Below are 19,063 nucleotides of genomic sequence, written 5' to 3'. Positions count from 1 at the left end.
ACACTAGTTGTGCTTTTAGGAGTTGGTGAGAGATAGGTTTACTTTTCCCTATGTTCTCTTTTATGTAGGAATGTTTTCCATGTACATGTATTACTTTGCAGATAAAAACCATAGTTTTTAAAAAAAAAAAGAAAGTAATCTGTGGTGGTAATGAAAAGAATATTACTGTGCTACATTAGACATATATCGAGGGCTTCCCTGGTGGTGCAGTTGTTAAGAATCCGCCTGCCAATGCAGGGGACAAGGGTTCGAGCCCTGGTCCGGGAAGATCCCACATGCCACGAAGCAACTAAGCCCGTGCACCGCAACTACTGAGTCTGCACTCTAGAGCCTGTGAGCCACAACTACTGAAGCCCACGTGCCTAGAGCCCGTGCCCACGCACCTCAACAAAGACCCAATGCAGCCAAAACTAAAATAAATAAAACAAATAAATTAACAACAAAAAAAAGACATATATCGAGAACCCCCAGTCATATTGTGGCATGACTTGGTTTAGGAGAAATATAAGGTAAATTCATGGGGGTAGAGTTATTTTAATAATGTATATAGGGTATCAGAAATTTGACCAGATTTTGTTAGCCTTTTAATTTAAATTCTGTTTAACTCTTTAATGTATGTATGCCACTTACGCTTGGTCCAGGCTATTTTACACTTCTGCTAAAATATAACTTACAGAGTAGAAAAGAGAAAAATAGAGATGTTATAAAGTAATGACTACATTTCACACATTTTGAGAGGTGAAGTTGGTTCAGATTTTGTTTTTCTAGTAGTTTGTTTTTATGTAGGTGGGTGAAATAATTATATTTATGCCGCAACCAATTATTTGTCCTTGTTTTGTTTGAAAATGTGGATTTTGAAAAGTCTTGCCCTTCCCTAAATAGAAAAAAAATATTTGATGGGAGCAGAACTTCTTTACAAGGAATATTTGATTGAAAAAATATGTTTTATGTGGAGGAACAAACATCAACAAAATGGTAAACCATACAAAATAGGGTTGCTTGCTTGTCAACATATTTCTGTGTGTGTGTGTGTGTGTGTGTGTGTGTGTGTGTGTTTGGTTTTCTTGCTCCTTGTTCAAAGAAATCAGTGCTGGTCCTAAATAAAATTGTAACTTTCAGAAGATTCCTTTATGCAGTCTTGGTATTTATTAAGCTTCTTCTGTCCTTTCCCCCCACTTTTTATGGGAGGCTTTTCTCTTCACTTTGGACGTTTGAATCTTCTTATTGTAGTAAGTATTTTCCTTTATGAATTAAGTTACTTACATCTGTTAGTTTGTGTTTGTTTGCATAACTGTTAGTAGGTTAACTGTCATTTATGCTTTAATGCTTTTGCCATAGGTGAAAATTAAAGATTTTGAAATCCATTTTAGGCAAATGGGAAAGCAGGTTTTTTTGCCTACAAATTGAGGTTGAACTAGAAGGAAAGTGGCTTACTATTAGGATGTAGGGTCTTATAGCAGATGTATATGAATCTCCTTTCACACACCCTTTTGCCCAAAGTATCCTATGCTGTGGCATAGGTCCTCATATTAACAAAAGAACCAGAAAATAAAATTAAGAATAAATAATTACTTTTCTGTATAGCAAAGAATTACAGGGAGTTCCCTGGTGGCGCAGTGGTTAAGAATCCGCCTGCCAGTGCAAGGGATACGGGTTCAATCCCTGGTCTGGGAAGATCCCACATTCCATGGAGCAGCGAAGCCCGTGCGCCACAACTACTGAGCCTGTGCTCTAGAGCCCGCGAGCCACAACTACTGAGTCTGCGTGCCACAACTACTGAAGCCTGCGCGCCTAGAGCCCGTGTTCCTCCACAAGAAAAGCCACCGCAATGAGAAGCCCGCCCACCACAATGAAGAGTAGCCCCCGATCACCGCAACTAGAGAAAGCCTGCGCTCAACAACGAAGACTCAACGCAGCCAAAAATAAATAAATAAATTTATTAAAAAAAAAAAACACAGAAATTCTCAAATATAGAGTCTGTTTATATTTAACATTTCTAATATCTTATTTCAGTGACCTAAAGATAATAGTCACAGAACACATGTTCTTGTCATCAGAAATAATTCCTAGTGGTAGCAATAATTTAAACGGGATTAAGATACAAAACTGGATATCAGATGATTCCTCTATTCATGCATTTGTTATTTAATCAACAAATACTTAAGTCCTTGCTCTATGCCAGAGACTGTGCTGGCCCTGGGTATACCTTGGCAAACAGAGCATTGCCTGCTTTCATCAAGCTTGTGATCCGTAAGGGAGAGACATGATAAATGATATATAAATATCTGTAATTCTGTAAGAAAGCCATAATCACATCTTTATTAGTAAAAAGTTAACAGTATATGTCAGAAAACATAAGGGAAGCACGGTATAATCCTAGAACAGGAGGGAAGGAGACAGTGAATGGTTTGATTGATTTGAACCTTAGGGGGCCCGATTTCTTGTCAAAGTTGGAAAGCCTGTTCTTGGCTTATGGGAAATAAGAATGTGTGAACATATGAGTTCCTTGAACTCAAATCTACCATTACTTGCTTCTGTTGGAAGAAGGTTTGAGAAACAGAAATTTCGTTGATGACTTCTCCTAAGGATGAAGCAGTTTATTTGAAGTATGGAACGGATTGAGCTGGAAGGAGGAAAATAGTAAGATCAGTTTTCTAGTTCTTCATAAGCTGTGTCTTAACAATGGACATTATTTTGTTTGAGAACCTCCAAATACCAGACACACTCATACATAAATGAAAGCACTGTATATGGTCTGAGGGAAAACATTTTTAATATCATTTGTTTTCCATTAATTTCACACATCCTTTGAAGTCAGGCCATTCTGGGTTTGAATCTCAACTCTGCTATATAACTGTGTACTGTCTGCGACTTGATTTTCTCATCTGTAAAATGAGGGTCATATCATCTGGAGGAAGTATAGTAGATGGTTCAGAGGACAGACTCTGGAGTCAGGTACCTGGGTCTAAATCTTAGCTTCTTAACTTAATTAGCTTAGTTGCAAGTAAGTTGGGGAAGTTGGTTAACTTCTGTGTACCTCAGTTTCCAGAATGGAGATAATAATAGTAGCTACCTTTCTTTTAGGATTATTGTGAGATTTAATGAGTTAATATATACAAGGCACTTAAAATGGTGTATCACATATAGTAAGCACAAGGTAATTATTAATGTTATTATTTTGAATTATTATCATCTAAGGTATTGTGAGGGTTAAATAACATGTTTATTTGAAAAGCAATGACTTGTATATTGCCTGACACAGTGAGGATGTCTCCTAAATATCAGAAACTGAGTAGTAGATACTTTATCTCATTTAATCTTCTTATAAACCTGTTTAGAAGAAATTTTATCTGTTTTGTTGGCTGTACCCAGGACAGTTTCTGATATAGAATAGAAAATCCATTGTTGAGTAAATGTTATCCCTTTTTACAGATAAATAAACTAAGGCCCAAGAGAATGACAGAATCTTTCTACTAAAACATGGCATCATTTTGAGGAGACATTACTGGAAAGGCCATTCATATCATCACTTAGATTTGACCATATGTGAACGGTCTTTCCAGTCATTTTCCTTTCCTTTAAAAAATTCACTTTCTCTAGTTAGGTTAGGAAAATTTAGACTAGAAGAACTGTTCACCTTAGAGTTATAATTAGATTGGTTAACCTCATTGAGTGATCACTTCAAGTTCAGTTTGTATAGCACTCTCACAAGTACAGGGTTATTTTGTTAATACTGCAGAGCACAAAACATTGTTCCTCTACCATTGCATTTTCTATATTATATATTACATAAGGAAGAAATTTGACAAAGTAAAAAATTTTACTAAACTGAGGCTCAATTACAGTGATAAATATAAAATTAGCTCTACTGTTACTCACCCACTTTGCTATTTAATGATCCAGAAACAGTGTTTCTGAATTTCATTCATCTGAAATATTTTAGTCTCTTGTAGTATTTATGATAAGGTTGGGGGAGGCCATTTCTTTGGTTAGTAAATGAAGTTAAAGACATTCCTAGAAAATGCATATAACCGTGATGTGTTATGACTTGCTTCAGTGATTGTAAATCTGTTGAATGTTAATCTCATTTCTCTTAGATATTTCCAAACAGATTAGTTTATAGAAAACCAGTTTACCATTAAAAAACTACATTAAATTATTATTTTTGGCACCCTCAAGTCAGCACCTGTAATATATGTGTTAAATAATACATATGGCTGATGTAACAAATTCCTAATTTGGTATTACCTTGCCTCCTTCTTTGCATATTTAATACAGCCATTAATCTTACTACAAGGCTTTACTAAGGATAAATTGCTACGTAACCCACTTCAACCTCTTTTGTTCAACCAGGAAGCCAGACGTGTTTAAATAGGTTTTAAAAAAATACATTATTCTTTTTTGAAATTTTAGAGTTTTAAAATTTGAAATGGTAAAATAAGAGACTTTATCTTGCTTGTTGAAATTACTTGACAGAAGTTTACTTTGGAATAGAGCTTCTGTATCTTTAAAAAATACACAGTGAGTCACCCCCTGCTCTTTTGGTAGATGCCTGGCTAGTGAACAGCTAAGCTGCTTTAGGCATGTAATAGAACATTCCATTTCCTGTTCCCTTGCTGACACAGAGGAGTGTTCCTGCTGGCAATGATCTAATCATAGTGCAGTAAGAAACATGGCAGTTTGATAAAACATGGTGGAGACAGCGGCTGAAATGGAAGCATATGTTCTAGAAGACATTCTTGAGGTAGGGCTAGGTTTGTAAATGAAATGAAAGTTGAAATCTGAACAAAGAAATCTTATCTGCCGGAATTATTTTACAGATGAATAGATTAGAGGAGAGAGCAAAGAGAGGCAGAGCATAAAAGCAAGATACGGTCAGACCTTATTCTGTGTGAGAATGTGCCAATCTAGTTCACATGATTACTAAAACCTTATTTTGTTTAAACCTAATGTTTTGTAAATGGTATATATATGTTTGATAGGGGAAAAAAGAAAAAGAAAGAAAGGGCCTCGGACTTAATAAAAAGCCTTGTGCTGGTGGTGACCTTTAGATTAACTCATTAGAAGGTGGGGTCTGCAAAGCAGCTTTGAGTAGGTTTAGTATCATATGTCTTAGAATTCATTTACATATCTAAGCCCAAAACTCCGCTTGCAGTTAACTATTAAAAACAGCTGGTTATTTTAGTTTCTAGGGTAAAATTAAGCATATATATTAATCTAATTGCTTAATTTAGCTGGTACACTCTGCTTCTAGGTTTTTCATGTGACTTTATTATAAAATAAATTATTAAATTAAAAATTAAAGGACTGTAAAATTTAACTAATGCTTGAGAGCTCACAAAAATCTGCATTTTGAGTCATGAGAATTTTAAATTATATTTTCTTTTTTTTCCTGTTTGTGTCAGTGTTATAGAACCTATTTGCGTATAAATCAGTTCAAGAAAATACATGTCAAAGTGAAACTATAATTGGTTTTGGCCTTGGATGTAATACACCATCAAATATTTGTATTTACAGATATATAGATATTTAAATCCCATTTTATTATTTTGGGGGTTGTAGGGTTCCCCCCCCATTAAAAAAACTGGCTAATTTTCATGATGGTGTAATGATGGTGAGTGGTATTCCTAATACTTAGAATGTTAAGATAATTCGTTAAATATTTTACTATCTTCAGGAAGAGAATTTGTTAGGGGGAGAGGGCTTGGGAGAATAAGCTGCAAAGGGAAGCTAGGCGGGGTTAACAGGAGAAAAAAGCCTATGCGCATTATAAAGTGCTGCATGATCAATGAGCATTTTCTGGAGTCCCTCAGTGTATGCTTGGAGCTGACATTGCAGCAAGTCTCATGGTTGTTCTGCAGAATGAAAACTGATTCCACTGTATTATCTAGCTCCTTGCAGACACCTGCCAACATACTCTTTACCCCTCTCCTAAGAGCTATTGTCTGAGTTGAATTCTCTGGTTAATTTCCATTCTTTTCCTTTCTTTTTCTTTTTTATATTTTGATAGAACTAGTGAGTTTCCTTAGAAGTGGTATGGTGAATCTTATAAATAGTGATATATACTTTCATCAGGGAACTTCAATAATTAGTGGTCACATGACTATTAGTGGTTCAGATTAAAGAAGTCTAATTATAAAGTTCTAGTGGGACATTTTTATTTGCTTTTTAAAAATTTTGCTTTGGATTTTAAAAGAAGCGTACCTTATAGATTTCAGTAAATTTATATGACATTTTCTTTGGTCATTTAAAATTTCAGCATATGATGGATTTTAGAAGTCTTATTTTCTGGGGAAAACCCACTTGGGCATAGTTTTATGCCTTAAGTATAGGTTTTTCTAATACTGTCTTAAAAATTGGCTTTTCATTATTCCCACTAAAACACAAAAGTGTTTAATGTCATGTAAAGATTTTATGTTGCCTAATTTGTTCATAGTTACTAGTTAGTTACAGAGGTTATTTTACCTCTGTAATTTTGATTGTCCTGATTTTCAGTTTCTCTTAATTTGGTTCCTATACACCTGTTGCATTAAACCATACTAAGTGAGTTTTCTCTTTATTTAATATTATTTTATTTAACTATTTGGCAATTACTGGCAGACTAGAAGTGAAAATTTTCCAACTAGTAATAAAATATTCTTTTCCAAAATTAAAAGTACTCATAATGACCTAATGCTAAAAATAAAAGTTTAAAAAGAATAGACTTGCTAACTCTGAAGCTAAATATACCATTTTCTAAAGTACCTCATATTGCAAGTGAATAGATATATTTTATAAAGTGAGCTTTCTAGAAAAATTATTTTAACGGGTTAGCTCCTTGTGTAAATGTCTAATAATGAATAATGAAGTTCATCTATATGCCACAGTGACAATTTTATTATTGTATCTAATACTGAGCCAAACAAACTTCTAATATTTGAAGTTTGTCACCATAATTTTCATCTTTATGACTGTTTATCTGGAATTTTATATAGATTTCTGATTATTTACATTAAACATTGAATTCCTGCTATTTTTTTTTCTTCTTTGAATGTAACTTGGTCTTTTGAATCATACTTTTTTTTTTTAACATCTTTATTGGAATATAATTGCTTTACAATGGTGTGTTAGTTTCTGCTTTATAACAAAGTGAATCAGTTATACATATACATATGTTCCCATATCTCTTCCCTCTTGCATCTCCCTCCCTCCCACCCTCCCTATCCCACCCCTCTAGGTGGTCACTAAGCACCGAGTTCATCTTCCTGTGCTATGCGGCTGCTTCCCACTAGCTATCTATTTTACGTTTGGTAGTGTATATATGTCCATGCCACTCTCTCACTTTGTCACAGCTTACCCTTCCCCCTCCCCATATCCTCAAGTCCATTTTCTAGTAGGTCTGTGTCTTTATTCCCATCTTACCACTAGGTTCTTCTTGACCTTTTTTTTTTTTTTTTCCTTAGATTCCATATATATGTGTTAGCATACTGTATTTGTTTTTCTCTTTCTGACTTCACTGTGTATGACAGACTCTAACTCCATCCACCTCACTACAAATAACTCAATTTCGTTTCTTTTTATGGCTGAGTAATATTCCATTGTATATTTGTGCCACAACTTCTTTATCCATTCATCCGATGATGGACATTTAGGTTGCTTCCATGTCCTGGCTATTGTAAATAGAGCTGCAGTGAACATTTTGGTACATGACTCTTTTTGAATTATGGTTTTCTCAGGGTATATGCCCAGTAGTGGGATTGCTGGGTCATATGGTAGTTCTATTTTTAGTTTTTTAAGGAACCTCCATACTGTTCTCCATAGTGGCTGTATCAATTTACATTCCCACCAACAGTGCAAGAGTGTTCCCTTTTCTCCACACCCTCTCCAGCATTTATTGTTTGTAGATTTTTTGGTGATGGCCATTCTGACCGGTGTGAGATATCTCATTGTAGTTTTGATTTGAATTTCTCTAATGATTAATGATGTTGAGCATTCTTTCATGTGTTTGTTGGCAATCTGTATATCTTCTTTGGAGAAATGTCTATTTAGGTCTTCTGCCCATTTTTGGATTGGGTTGTTTGTTTTTTTGTTATTGAGCTGCATGAGCTGCTTGTAAATTTTGGAGATTAATCCTTTATCAGTTGCTTCATTTGCAAATATTCTCCCATTCTGAGGGTTGTCTTTTGGTCTTATTTATGGTTTCCTTTGCTGTGCAAAAGCTTTTAAGTTTCATTAGGTCCCATTTGTTTTTGTTTTTATTTCCATTTCTCTAGGAGCTGGGTCAAGAAGGATCTTGCTGTGATTTATGTCATAGAGTGTTCTGCCTATGTTTTCCTCTAAGAGTTTGATAGTGTCTGGCCTTACATTTAGGTCTTTAATCCATTTTGAGTTTATTTTTGTGTATGGTGTTAGGGAGTGTTCTAATTTCATTCTTTTACATGTACCTGTCCAGTTTTCCCAGCACCACTTATTGAAGAGGCTGTCTTTTCTCCACTGTATATGCTTGCCTCCTTTATCAAAGATAAGGTGACCATATGTGCGTGGGTTTATCTCTGGGCTTTCTATCCTGTTCCATGGATCTATATTTCTGTTTTTCTGCCAGTACCATACTGTCTTGATGACTGTAGCTTTGTAGTATAGTCTGAAGTCAGGGAGCCTGATTCCTCCAGCTCCATTTTTTGCTCTCAAGATTGCTTTGGCTATTCAGGGTCTTTTGTGGTTCCATACAAATTGTGAAATTTTTTGTTCTAGTTCTGTGAAAAATGCCAGTGGTAGTTTGATAGGGATTGCATTGAATCTGTAGATTGCTTTGGGTAGTAGAGTCATTTTCACAATGTTGATTCTTCCAGTCCAAGAACGTGGTATATCTCTCCATCTATTTGTATCATCTTTAATTTCTTTCATCAGTGTCTTATAATTTTCTGCATGAATCATACATTTTTAAAAGGTGCTTTTATTTAAGTCTTAATAAAAAGAAAACAAAATATCATCAGTGAATTCGTGCAGATTAATTCTCATAATGCTATGGTTTACCTTTTAAATTGTGATTGCTTATTATATATACCCCTGTGTATTTAACCTAAATTTTTAGATGATCTTCAAAATCTTGAGTAAAATACTGTAAGTTTCTAAAACTTATAGTAAAACTGGAAAAGCTTGATTTCAACTTATATCATTGCTTCTCAGCTCTCCAAGGTAATGGATTTAATAGAATAACTTGGTTATTTTAATTATGCAAATAATCCAGTCAGTAATTTTCTTCTCCAAACCAAAGTAGTCAAAGTGTTTCTGTTCCTTTTGCCCACCTTAACTAATACTCAGGAAAACAGCCAAATACAGATGATGGAAAAGGGCTGGGAGGCTTCGTAAATATCTCTTTTTTTGTATTGCTTATGTTAGTTTTGCTGAGACATGACTATAATTTTAGAATTTTCATGTTCTTCCTCTAAGTCATATATAATAATTAATAATGGGTCTTAGTACTCAGAAAGATCAGTAAGAAGAAAAAGTCCTCCAAACTTTTTTTTTGGAAGGGTATATTCCAAATTTGTGTGACCAAGTGCTGTGTATATAAACCTGAAGTTTATACATAAGCTTTTTAAATATGAAAATATAAAACATATGAGAGGTCATTTCAGAAACTTGATTACTATATATTCTGGTTTCATTGTTTCTATTTGAACCATGTTTAGTAGTTTTTCTATAAGAATTGCTTTAGAAATGAGAAATTTTCACAAATCTTTTAATTTTAATCAAATTCAAAATACTTTCTTCAGGTTATAGCGTTTGATATATTTTTGCTTTAAAAAAGTAGCAAGTTTTTGAAAATAAAAATATTTACAGTGTTAAGTATAATAACCCTCATGCCCAATCTTGTTCCTTTGTCAGCTAGAGCCAGTTTCTAGCTTCATCTGTACTTGATTGACAGGTTGTAATACATAATCTAAAAGCCTTAAATCTCTGTTGTTGTTCCTTAGAGATTCAGTGGTTGAGGATTTGGCTGAACTCTTTAGGGTGTAACTAAATTAAGGGTCAGATTTAAACATATTAAGTAGGTTTATTATGGAACCATTTCTTGCTCTGTATTTATCTTGACATCAGAGGGTTTTTAATAAAATAAGCTTGAAAGTCACAGGGACACTATTGTTTCCTTTTGATTTGTCACCATTATGGACTAGTGGTAAATAGTGTATTTTCGTCTAAACAGGGTAAGTCCATTTGCTGTTTATCATAAAAATTACTTTTAGTAATGATATGAAATCTCTGTGAAGTAGACTCTTTTGACAGTTACTTCCTATATTTCTTTTTAGTCTGTAAAATAGATTGGCTTATGTAATGCACATCATTTATATATTTTATCAGTAAGTCTTCCATGGATTTCTAAAGTTCTGTATCTATATAGTTAGTATAATACTGGTGACATTTTTCACTAGGAAGAGTTGGAGTTACTCTTAGGACATAAATATAATTTGATCTGGAGACAGAAAAGTTTAGCTAAATATGTAAATTATTTGAATTACTGTAAGTAACATTTTCCATTCATTAAGAGACTTTGGAAGGATTAGACATTTTAGGGGACTTCCCTGGTGGCGCAGTGGTTAAGAATCTGCCTGCCAATGCATGGAACATGGGTTCGAGCCCTGGTCCGGGAAGATCCCACATGCTGCGGAGCAACTAAGCCCGTGCACCACAACTACTGAGCCTGTGCTCTAGAGCCCGGGAGCCATAACTACTGAGCCCTTGTGCCACAACTACTGAAGCCCGCGCGCCTAGAGCCTGTGCTCCGCAACAAGAGAAGCCACCGCAATGAGAAGCCCGCGCACCGCAACTAAGAGTAGCCCCCACTTACCGCAACTAGAGAAAGCCCGCGTGCAGCAACGAAGACCCAACGCAGCCAATAAATAAATAAATTAAAAAAAAAAAAAAAAGATTAGATATTTTGGGCAGATTGAATCTTATATAATTTCGCTCCAGTATTGAGCATCTTTAACATGCTAGGCACTTGAAATTCAATGAGCTTATTAGTCCAGCTAACTTTGCTTCATAAAAGTAAAAATTCGGAAGATAGAATGTCTGTCATTGGTATTTAAACATTCTTGGATTCAGGATGTGTATAGATTTGTATTTGAATACTAGTATTTTACTTCATTTGTTCATCTCAATAGTTTGAAACCCATGTTTTTAGCATTCTGAATTTTTTAGTACACAAATATTTTTCTTTAAGCACCTTTATGTTATCTTTTTTGTGCTTGTCTAATTGTTATGCATATTTATGAATGTCAGGCTGTCTAGAAAGTCCCCTAGATCCCATTTTCATCTTTTTATCTGTAAAGATTTTTCTATTACCAATTCAATCAGTATGTTGTTATACATAATGTGTATGTATATATGTGTATGTTCATGCAACACACTCACATATATGCTTACATATACTCTGTATACACACATCCATGTTCATGCTACTTTATGCTTTATGAATACTCTTATGTATATATGTGTATGTTCATGCAACACACTTACATATATGCTTACATATACTCTGCATACACACATTCATGTCCCTACTATATTATGTTTTATGAATACTCTTATTTGAAAGTTGAGTCTATCTTGAACAGAGGAGCAGAAGTTGCAACATTGCTTTCACACATCAACTTTGGGAGAATGCATATAGGAGTAGTAGAAGAGGACTAAGAGATACACTTATGTTAGTTAATAATCCCTCTAAAGAAGACTGATATTTTAGTGGAGTATAAAGACTTCAAACAGCTTGCAAAAAGATAGTATAACTAGAGGTATGTGAATTAATCTGTTATTACTCTCACATGAGAGTAAAGGCAGGGTCATCCAAATGCCACTGGTCCCACATTAATCCAACGTAGTCCAGTGGTTAATGTGGAGGATGCTGTGAAGCATGCATTAGGAAAAGTCTGCATCATGTATTACCTGCATATACATGTAGCAACATTGGCACTTTGCTGTTCTGAATTATTAGGGGCCCTGTTCTGACCCTTTACTGAAGAACTCAGTCTGACGTGAAATGACTTGATCACTACAAACTTGCTGAGTATCAGAGTCCTGCTTAATCATTGGTTCGGTTTTAATATATAGCTTCCAGATTTGCCAAGACAAAGGTTTTTCAGGAGGTGTTTGTAAATGTATGTGAGATAACTTTTGGTTTAATGAGTGGTTAGATTAATATTGGCCATTAATATTGCTCTTGGATGGAATCACGCTTCTAACTAACTGGCTATATGTCAATACATAGGTATATGTTGTACATAGGATGCCCACATAATTTTATGGTGGCAATAGAAATTGACCACATTAGTTACAATTTGTTGAAAACTTAAGTTATTATACAGAGAGATTGTGTCATTACATGTTAACATAATTTTATAAAAAAATAACTGTTATCCAAAAGAAAAACAACTGAGAAGAATGGACTTATTTTACATTTTTACAAATATCTTTTAAGTCTGGCTTAATAGAAGATAACTGGGCTCATATATCTGCTTTTATATTCAGTCTGTTGCAATACATTATTTTGGAGGAAGTCTAAGAAGAAAATGTCTTACGTTTATATGAGGGTAAAAAAAGGGGAAGGATATTTTAATACCCCTTTTGATAATTGTGGATATTCTTCTTTGATACCACTCCTAAAACTACTCAAATGGGGGTTTCCTGGAGGTCAGTTGCAGTGTGGAATCTGAAACATTATCAATGAATTTTCTGAACTTTGTTCAATTAAAACCCACTGTTTTTTTGTGCATTTTGAATAGATCTTTTGGTGCATGATTTTGTAGCACCATACATTGGCAATTGGAAAATACTGATTTACTGACTTCCAAATATTGCTGCATTTTATTCTGCAATAATAACATTTGCTAATATCACCACTGTTCTCCTTAGAAAAGTAAAAAAGTGGGAAGCTGTCACATTCAGTGACAGATATAAGTTTTCCAAAATTCTAATGTATACTTGAAAGCTTGATTTTATCACTGATGACAAAGAAAGTGAGTTGTTTTCCTTGAAATGATATTGGTGTTCGTGAAAAAAACTATTGGTTTAGCTCACATTTATATAAGTGTTTTCTTGAGACAACTACAGTACCTTCGTATGCAGCAGAAATGTTTCCCATTTTGTTACACAGAATATTAAAAAGTAATATACCCAAGGTTGAAAATTTTAAAATTAGTACTTTTTACTGCTTCATAATGGAAACTCACCTTTTTTTTTTTTTCTTTCATTTAATTATGAGTGCATGACAGAAGAATATGATGATTCGTGATATGGCCATGATTCGTGTAAAGGGACCAGCAGTTTTACCCACCATTACTTTTGTATCATCAGTACAAGTGTCAACACAGTGAAACAGGCAAATAACATTTTAGTACTGTATTATAAAAATAGTTTTAACTTCAGAGACCCTCTGAAAGAGTCTTGAGGATCCCCATTGATCCTGTGGACCATACCTAAATAACCGCTGGTTTAGTATATTGCCCAAGTTTACAGTCAGTAATGGCATAAAACTAAGATTTAGATTTAAGTCTATTTGATTAAAATGTTTTCTTTTACCATTTTATCAAATTTCTTAATTTATCACATAGTCCCAACTTCTCTAATCTCTTTTGTCACTCTCTAGGATTCTTTTTCCTTCAACTACAATGTAGCAGATTTAAGACATGGGAAAAATTTTGTGGAAAAAAATTTAAATACTGCTTTACAATTATAAGCCCTAGATTAGTCATTCAGAATTTATGAAAAAGGATTTTGAGGATTCCCGAGTGAAATTGTGAGTGAAAGAAGCTAGACATAAGTAGAAAGTGGTTTTGCTTGAGGAATAACATTCTGTACGTAACACTTTTGATTTTGGTAAGGGTAATTAAAAACTTAAATGGGTTATAAATTTCATCAAATGTCATATGTTACAGTTCTAAATGATTACGAAAGGACTTTATAAATTATAATTATTTGAATATTCCTATCTTAGCAAGTGGAAACAAGTATATGAAGTATTTGTCAAATTTGAATATTTTTGTTTTTGAAGGTTTTAGGCTTCTTTTCCATATTCTGTCACAGGTGCCAGCTGGTTTTCATGCAGTCACAGAAGTTCTTTTTTTTGAGACTAGTTCTATTTTATATTGTCTATGAAAATGAAAAATGAGATTAAGATAATATATATCTTGGTTATCCAAAGACTAAGCTGTTTCAGATTCCTTTGCATAGTAGCAAATTAAGTCATTTAAAATCTACTTCATACTTTCCTCTTGTATTTATATGTACTGTGTTTTTGCCACAATTTAATTTTGAAATTGGCACTGAAATCATGTGGTCCCGTAGGAAAAGATGGTCAGTTACATCTGCACATCTCTGTCTTTACACTTCTTAAGTGCTGCAACTCTTCTCCCAACCTCCAAATTCCAAGGGACTGTTGAGATGAGGAGCAATGTTGAGCCAGTGTTAAACTGCTTGTTGGTGTTTTCTGCTCTCTGAATTCCTTCTTTAGTCTCAGACCTTTTATCATTTAGCCTCTTTCTCTGAGTTTTGATACCTGCTGCCCACTTTATTTTGATTTCTTATTCCTGCTACAGATTGTCTAGATTCTGCTCTTCTACTTGATGTTTGACTATTGTGACCAGCCTAACTCCTTGATTACAGACCTTCTCATTTGTTGACCTTCTCATTTGTCTAACTAGTGTTTATCCTTAACTGGTTCTAACCTTGAATTTGTCCTGTTGCCATTTCCCTAGTCTTTGTCACATGTTCTACATTTGTAATTTATGCCCTGTCGTCATAAAAAGATCAACATATATTTGTATGAACTATTTAAGCAAGTTTGAGAAATACAGTTTCTAAATTCTTATGTTCCATAAGGAAATACTGGTTAAGATTTTCCAAAAACTTGTGCTGGTGTTTAAGTGTTCACAGACATTGGAAAGTTTTCCTTTTTATTATTTTGTCACATTTGTACAATATTTGTTATCTTCCCAAAATATCTTTCTCAGTTTCTTTTTCCTGATTTTCTTGGTTTTATCTATGAAATAAAGTAAATGGAGATAATAGTAGATGGAAAACTGCTTTCTTCTATGAAACTTTACTTATTTAAAAAACCAAAATATTAAGATTAAGCCCTATAAATGTCATTTGAAAAAAATCTTGTCAGGTGGATCATCATTTTGTAAATATTTTATGAATTACAAAGAATATGTCTTTTATAAAGTGTGATAGGTAAGTGAGAATGCTGAATTATGTTGACATTAATTTTTAAGTATTTCTAGAGTATATTTAATAGGCTTCCTTTTTCATTGTCTTGAGCTTATAGTGTTATTATATGATTTTCTGTGAATAGTTTTATTCTTGGTGTCTTCCATGACTTAGCATTGTATCTTGAACACAGTAAATGCTTGTTTCTCATTTTAATTTGAGTTATACAATGAAGGAATTACCCTCCTATCTTCTTCTCTTGGGAAGTTCTTTGAACTCTTAGCTTCGGTTAGGTATATACATGGAATGAGGAAGAAGAACTAAAAGTTAATCGCATTACTCAAATCAACCCAGGTGATCAGTAGGTTGGAGTTCTAAGACTTAGAGTCTTCGTATATTACTTGAAATAATTTTTTTTTTATTCTCGTGCTTCTTAATCTCTAAAGTTAAATTGTACCATATAGTTTCTCTAAGATCCCTTCTAGATATAAAAGGCTTAACTAGAACTCTTAAGACAGTGGCTTCAGTAACTTCTAAACAAAAAGTTTGAGATGATGGTGTGTATCTCTCATGTATTTCAAAAGCTTTATAACCTGTTTTTGTTACTTCACATTTAAGAACCAAATCCAAGCTTAGTTTTGCACCTGAACTATCTTTTATTTGACATTCTTATACCCACCCAACTTTATCTTTACCATACTTAATCTGAATTGTTTGCCTTTACATTGTATTCTAATATTCTGTTAGTGGTTACATTGTTTACCTGCTACCCTCTTCAACATCTATTCATTATTCAAAATCCTACTCCTTCCCTAGGGTTTTCTCTCTCTAGCTTTCCTTTCAAGTTGATTATCTCCTACCCTTTTCTGCTCTTAAAAAGTAATGCGAGACTGTGTACATTTAAAATATTTTAATGTCTCTATAATGTCCTTGGTAAATGTTAAATTCTTTAATATGGATACCTTGGCTCTTTTTAAATTAAAAAAATTACTTCTGTATTTATGTAAAAGATATTTCATCCCACAAAAGTATTTGAAGTAGCTTATAAAAGTATATATTATAAAAAATAAAAATACAAAAGGCAGAATTAGTAAATGAAGACCAGAGGTAAAAGTAGTACACAGAAATGCATATACAGGGGCTTCCCTGGTGGCGCAGTGGTTGAGAATCTGCCTGTCAATGCAGGGGACACGGGTTCGAGCCCTGGTCTGGGAAGATCCCACATGGCACGGAGCAACTAGGCCCGTGAGCCACAATTACTGAGCCTGCGCATCTGGAGCCTGTGCTCCGCAACAAGAGAGGCCGCGATAATGAGAGGCCCGCGCACCGTGATGAAGAGTGGCCCCCACTTGCCACAACTAGAGAAAGCCCTCGCACAGAAACGAAGACCCAACACAGCCATAAATAAGTAAATAAATAAATAAAAATTAAAAAAAAAAAAGAAATGCATATACAATATATAATTACTAGACTTAGATTGAATTAACTAGCAACCAGAGCCAAATTAGAAACTTGATGAGTTTTGAGGTTTGTGTTATTCATAAACTCCATAAGCATACTACATGATCTGGATAACTGATATATTTCGTGCAATTTAGGTCTCAAAAAATTTTTTTCTTTGGGCCCCTGTATTGGAGGAACTGCTTGTTGTAATAAATAACTTCATCATTCCAAAAGTAAACAAGCTTTATATTGTTTCTACAGAATGTAAGCGAAGGGTTTTCTGTTAAAATTCAGTTGGGTTAAAAAAAAATAGTACTGTAGCCTGAGTACTCAGTTTTCTGGTGGTCTGGTTTGTTTCAAGGATAAAATTTAGAACATCCGGAGCAGAGGTTGCAAACTCGTGGTTTCTTGGCTGTGTCAGATTTAGAAATGTATTTTGTATAGCTCACATAATGTTGGCCCACATGATGGCCATTTATTTACATTTTCTTTAATTATCTCAGAACTTTTGTGTAGTTTTCACTGTTCAGGCCTTGCAAATGTTCTGTTAAATTTGTCCCTGTAGGGGAGGAAAAACTTCTCTACCCTCTTAGATTCAGTGACTGAGACCTGCAAATTAAACTGATAGCAGATTAGCAGGAGAGAAGATTTATTACATATGCACATGGTGGGGCCTCATGGAAAAGAAGTGAAAACCCAAAGAAGCAGTTAGGCTTGGGAGCTTATATGCCATTTTAACAAAGGGTGATAAATTGTGTCCTGACTAGACAAAGGAAAAAGAATTTGGGCTTCTAGGGTGGTAAATTGTAGGAAGGTAACTATATGGGAAAACTAATTGGTAGATAAGGATTATTTATTGAAGTTTCTTATGCAGACTTAAGTGGGAGCCATCACCAGTGAAAAGAGTCATCTCCAGTGATTGAGTCTTTCTCCTCTTCCTGGTTTGGGAGAGGGCAGGAGGGTATACTTCACAAAGGGGAAATTTGTGTACTTCTTTTAGGCAGAAAGGGGTAGGGCATAGAGTTCCTTCTCTGCATCTGCCTCTCAGTTGCCTTCAGTCAAAATAATCCTTATGCCAAAGTGGTATATTTTGGGGTAGTATATTCTAATGTCCTTTATCCCCTAAGTGTTTTTATGTTTTTTTAAATTATTGTGAATGGTAATTCTTTATATTTTATTTGGCAGTTGCTTGTTGCTTATATATAGAAATGCAATGGACATTTGTATATTGACCTTGTATCCTACTGGCTTGCTAAATTCACTAGTTCTACCAGGATTGTTTGTTTGTTTGTTTGATGGTAGGATTTTCTACATACATGGTCACCACTGCAAATTAAGTCAGTTTTTTCTCCCCTATTTTTATGCCTTTAATTTTTTATTTCTTCCTTTATTGCCCTAGGTAGGACCTCCAATAAAATGCTGAATAGAATTGGTGATCTGTGGACAACACTGCCTTGTTCCTGATCTTAGGGGGAAAAGTTCAGTTTTTCCTACTTAAGTATGATGTTATCTATACTCTTTTTTTGATTCCCTTATCTGGTTGAGATGTTCCCTTCTATCCCTAGTTTGCTAGGAATTTTTATTATCAAAAATAATAATTTTTTTTTTTTTTTTAGTTGAAGCATTTCAGTTTATTTCACTGAATAAGGTATTTTACATTTGTTGATAACTCTCTACTTTGTTCCAAGTTACTTATGTGGCTTACAAAAATACATATGAAATAAAAAACAGAATCAATGGAGACAAAAAAGAGCATGTTAAAATGTAACTATAATACAGTTGACCCTTGAACAACACAGGCTTGAACTGGGCAGGTCCACTTATACATAGATTTTTTTTCAATAAATCCATACTAAAGTATTGATACTACATGATCTGCAAGCAGTTGAACAGTTGGTTCTCAGATGCAGAACTGTGGATACAGAGGGCCTACTGTAAGGCTTCTGACTTTCAGCTACACGGGAGTCAGCGCCGCTAACGGCGCCCCCCCGCCCCGTGTTGTTCAAGGGTCAACTGTACTCAAAACATGTACTGTGAGCACCTCTAAGGTGGGTTAGTGAGAGCTGAACTTGGCGCCTAGGTTCAAAAGATATTGAATTGTCGGGTGTTCTATCTGTTTTTATTAAGATGATCCTATGATTTTCCTCTTTTATTCTGTTATTGTGTGAATTATATTAATTGACTCTTGGATTTTAAGCCAACTTTGTATTCTTGGGATAAACTTCATTTGGTCATGATGTATGACCCCTTTTGGATATGGCTGGCTTTGGTTTACTAGTATGTTATTAAAGATTAATGTTCTTCACAAGGCATAGTGGTCTTTAGTTTTCTTTTCTTAAAAAACCTTTGACCATTTTTGTATTAGAGAAATGCTAGCCTCATAAAGTGATTGGAAGTATATCTTTCTCTTCTATTTCCTGAAAGCTTGTTTGAA

The 19,063-nt window shown here is 34.3% G+C and overlaps 1 protein-coding gene across 8 annotated transcripts in view; it reads left to right on the top strand.

The window, feature by feature from the left end:
- Positions 1-19,063, top strand: part of ANKRD17 (ankyrin repeat domain 17) — a 160,714-nt gene that overhangs the window by 27,870 nt on the left and 113,781 nt on the right. The window contains exon 1 of one of the 8 annotated variants that reach the window (XM_061192366.1): positions 4,706-4,744. The exons of the other annotated variants lie outside the window; for them this stretch is intronic. Within the exon in view, the coding sequence (XP_061048349.1) occupies positions 4,712-4,744 (33 nt within the window). The 5' untranslated portion in view covers positions 4,706-4,711. Of the gene's footprint in view, positions 1-4,705; positions 4,745-19,063 lie in introns of those variants that run through there. 8 annotated transcript variants of the gene reach the window in all.

This window comes from Eubalaena glacialis, chromosome 5 (assembly GCF_028564815.1).
Source record: "Eubalaena glacialis isolate mEubGla1 chromosome 5, mEubGla1.1.hap2.+ XY, whole genome shotgun sequence".
Classification (NCBI taxonomy): Eukaryota; Metazoa; Chordata; class Mammalia; order Artiodactyla; family Balaenidae; genus Eubalaena; species Eubalaena glacialis.
This window is presented reverse-complemented; position numbering and strand designations above follow the sequence as displayed.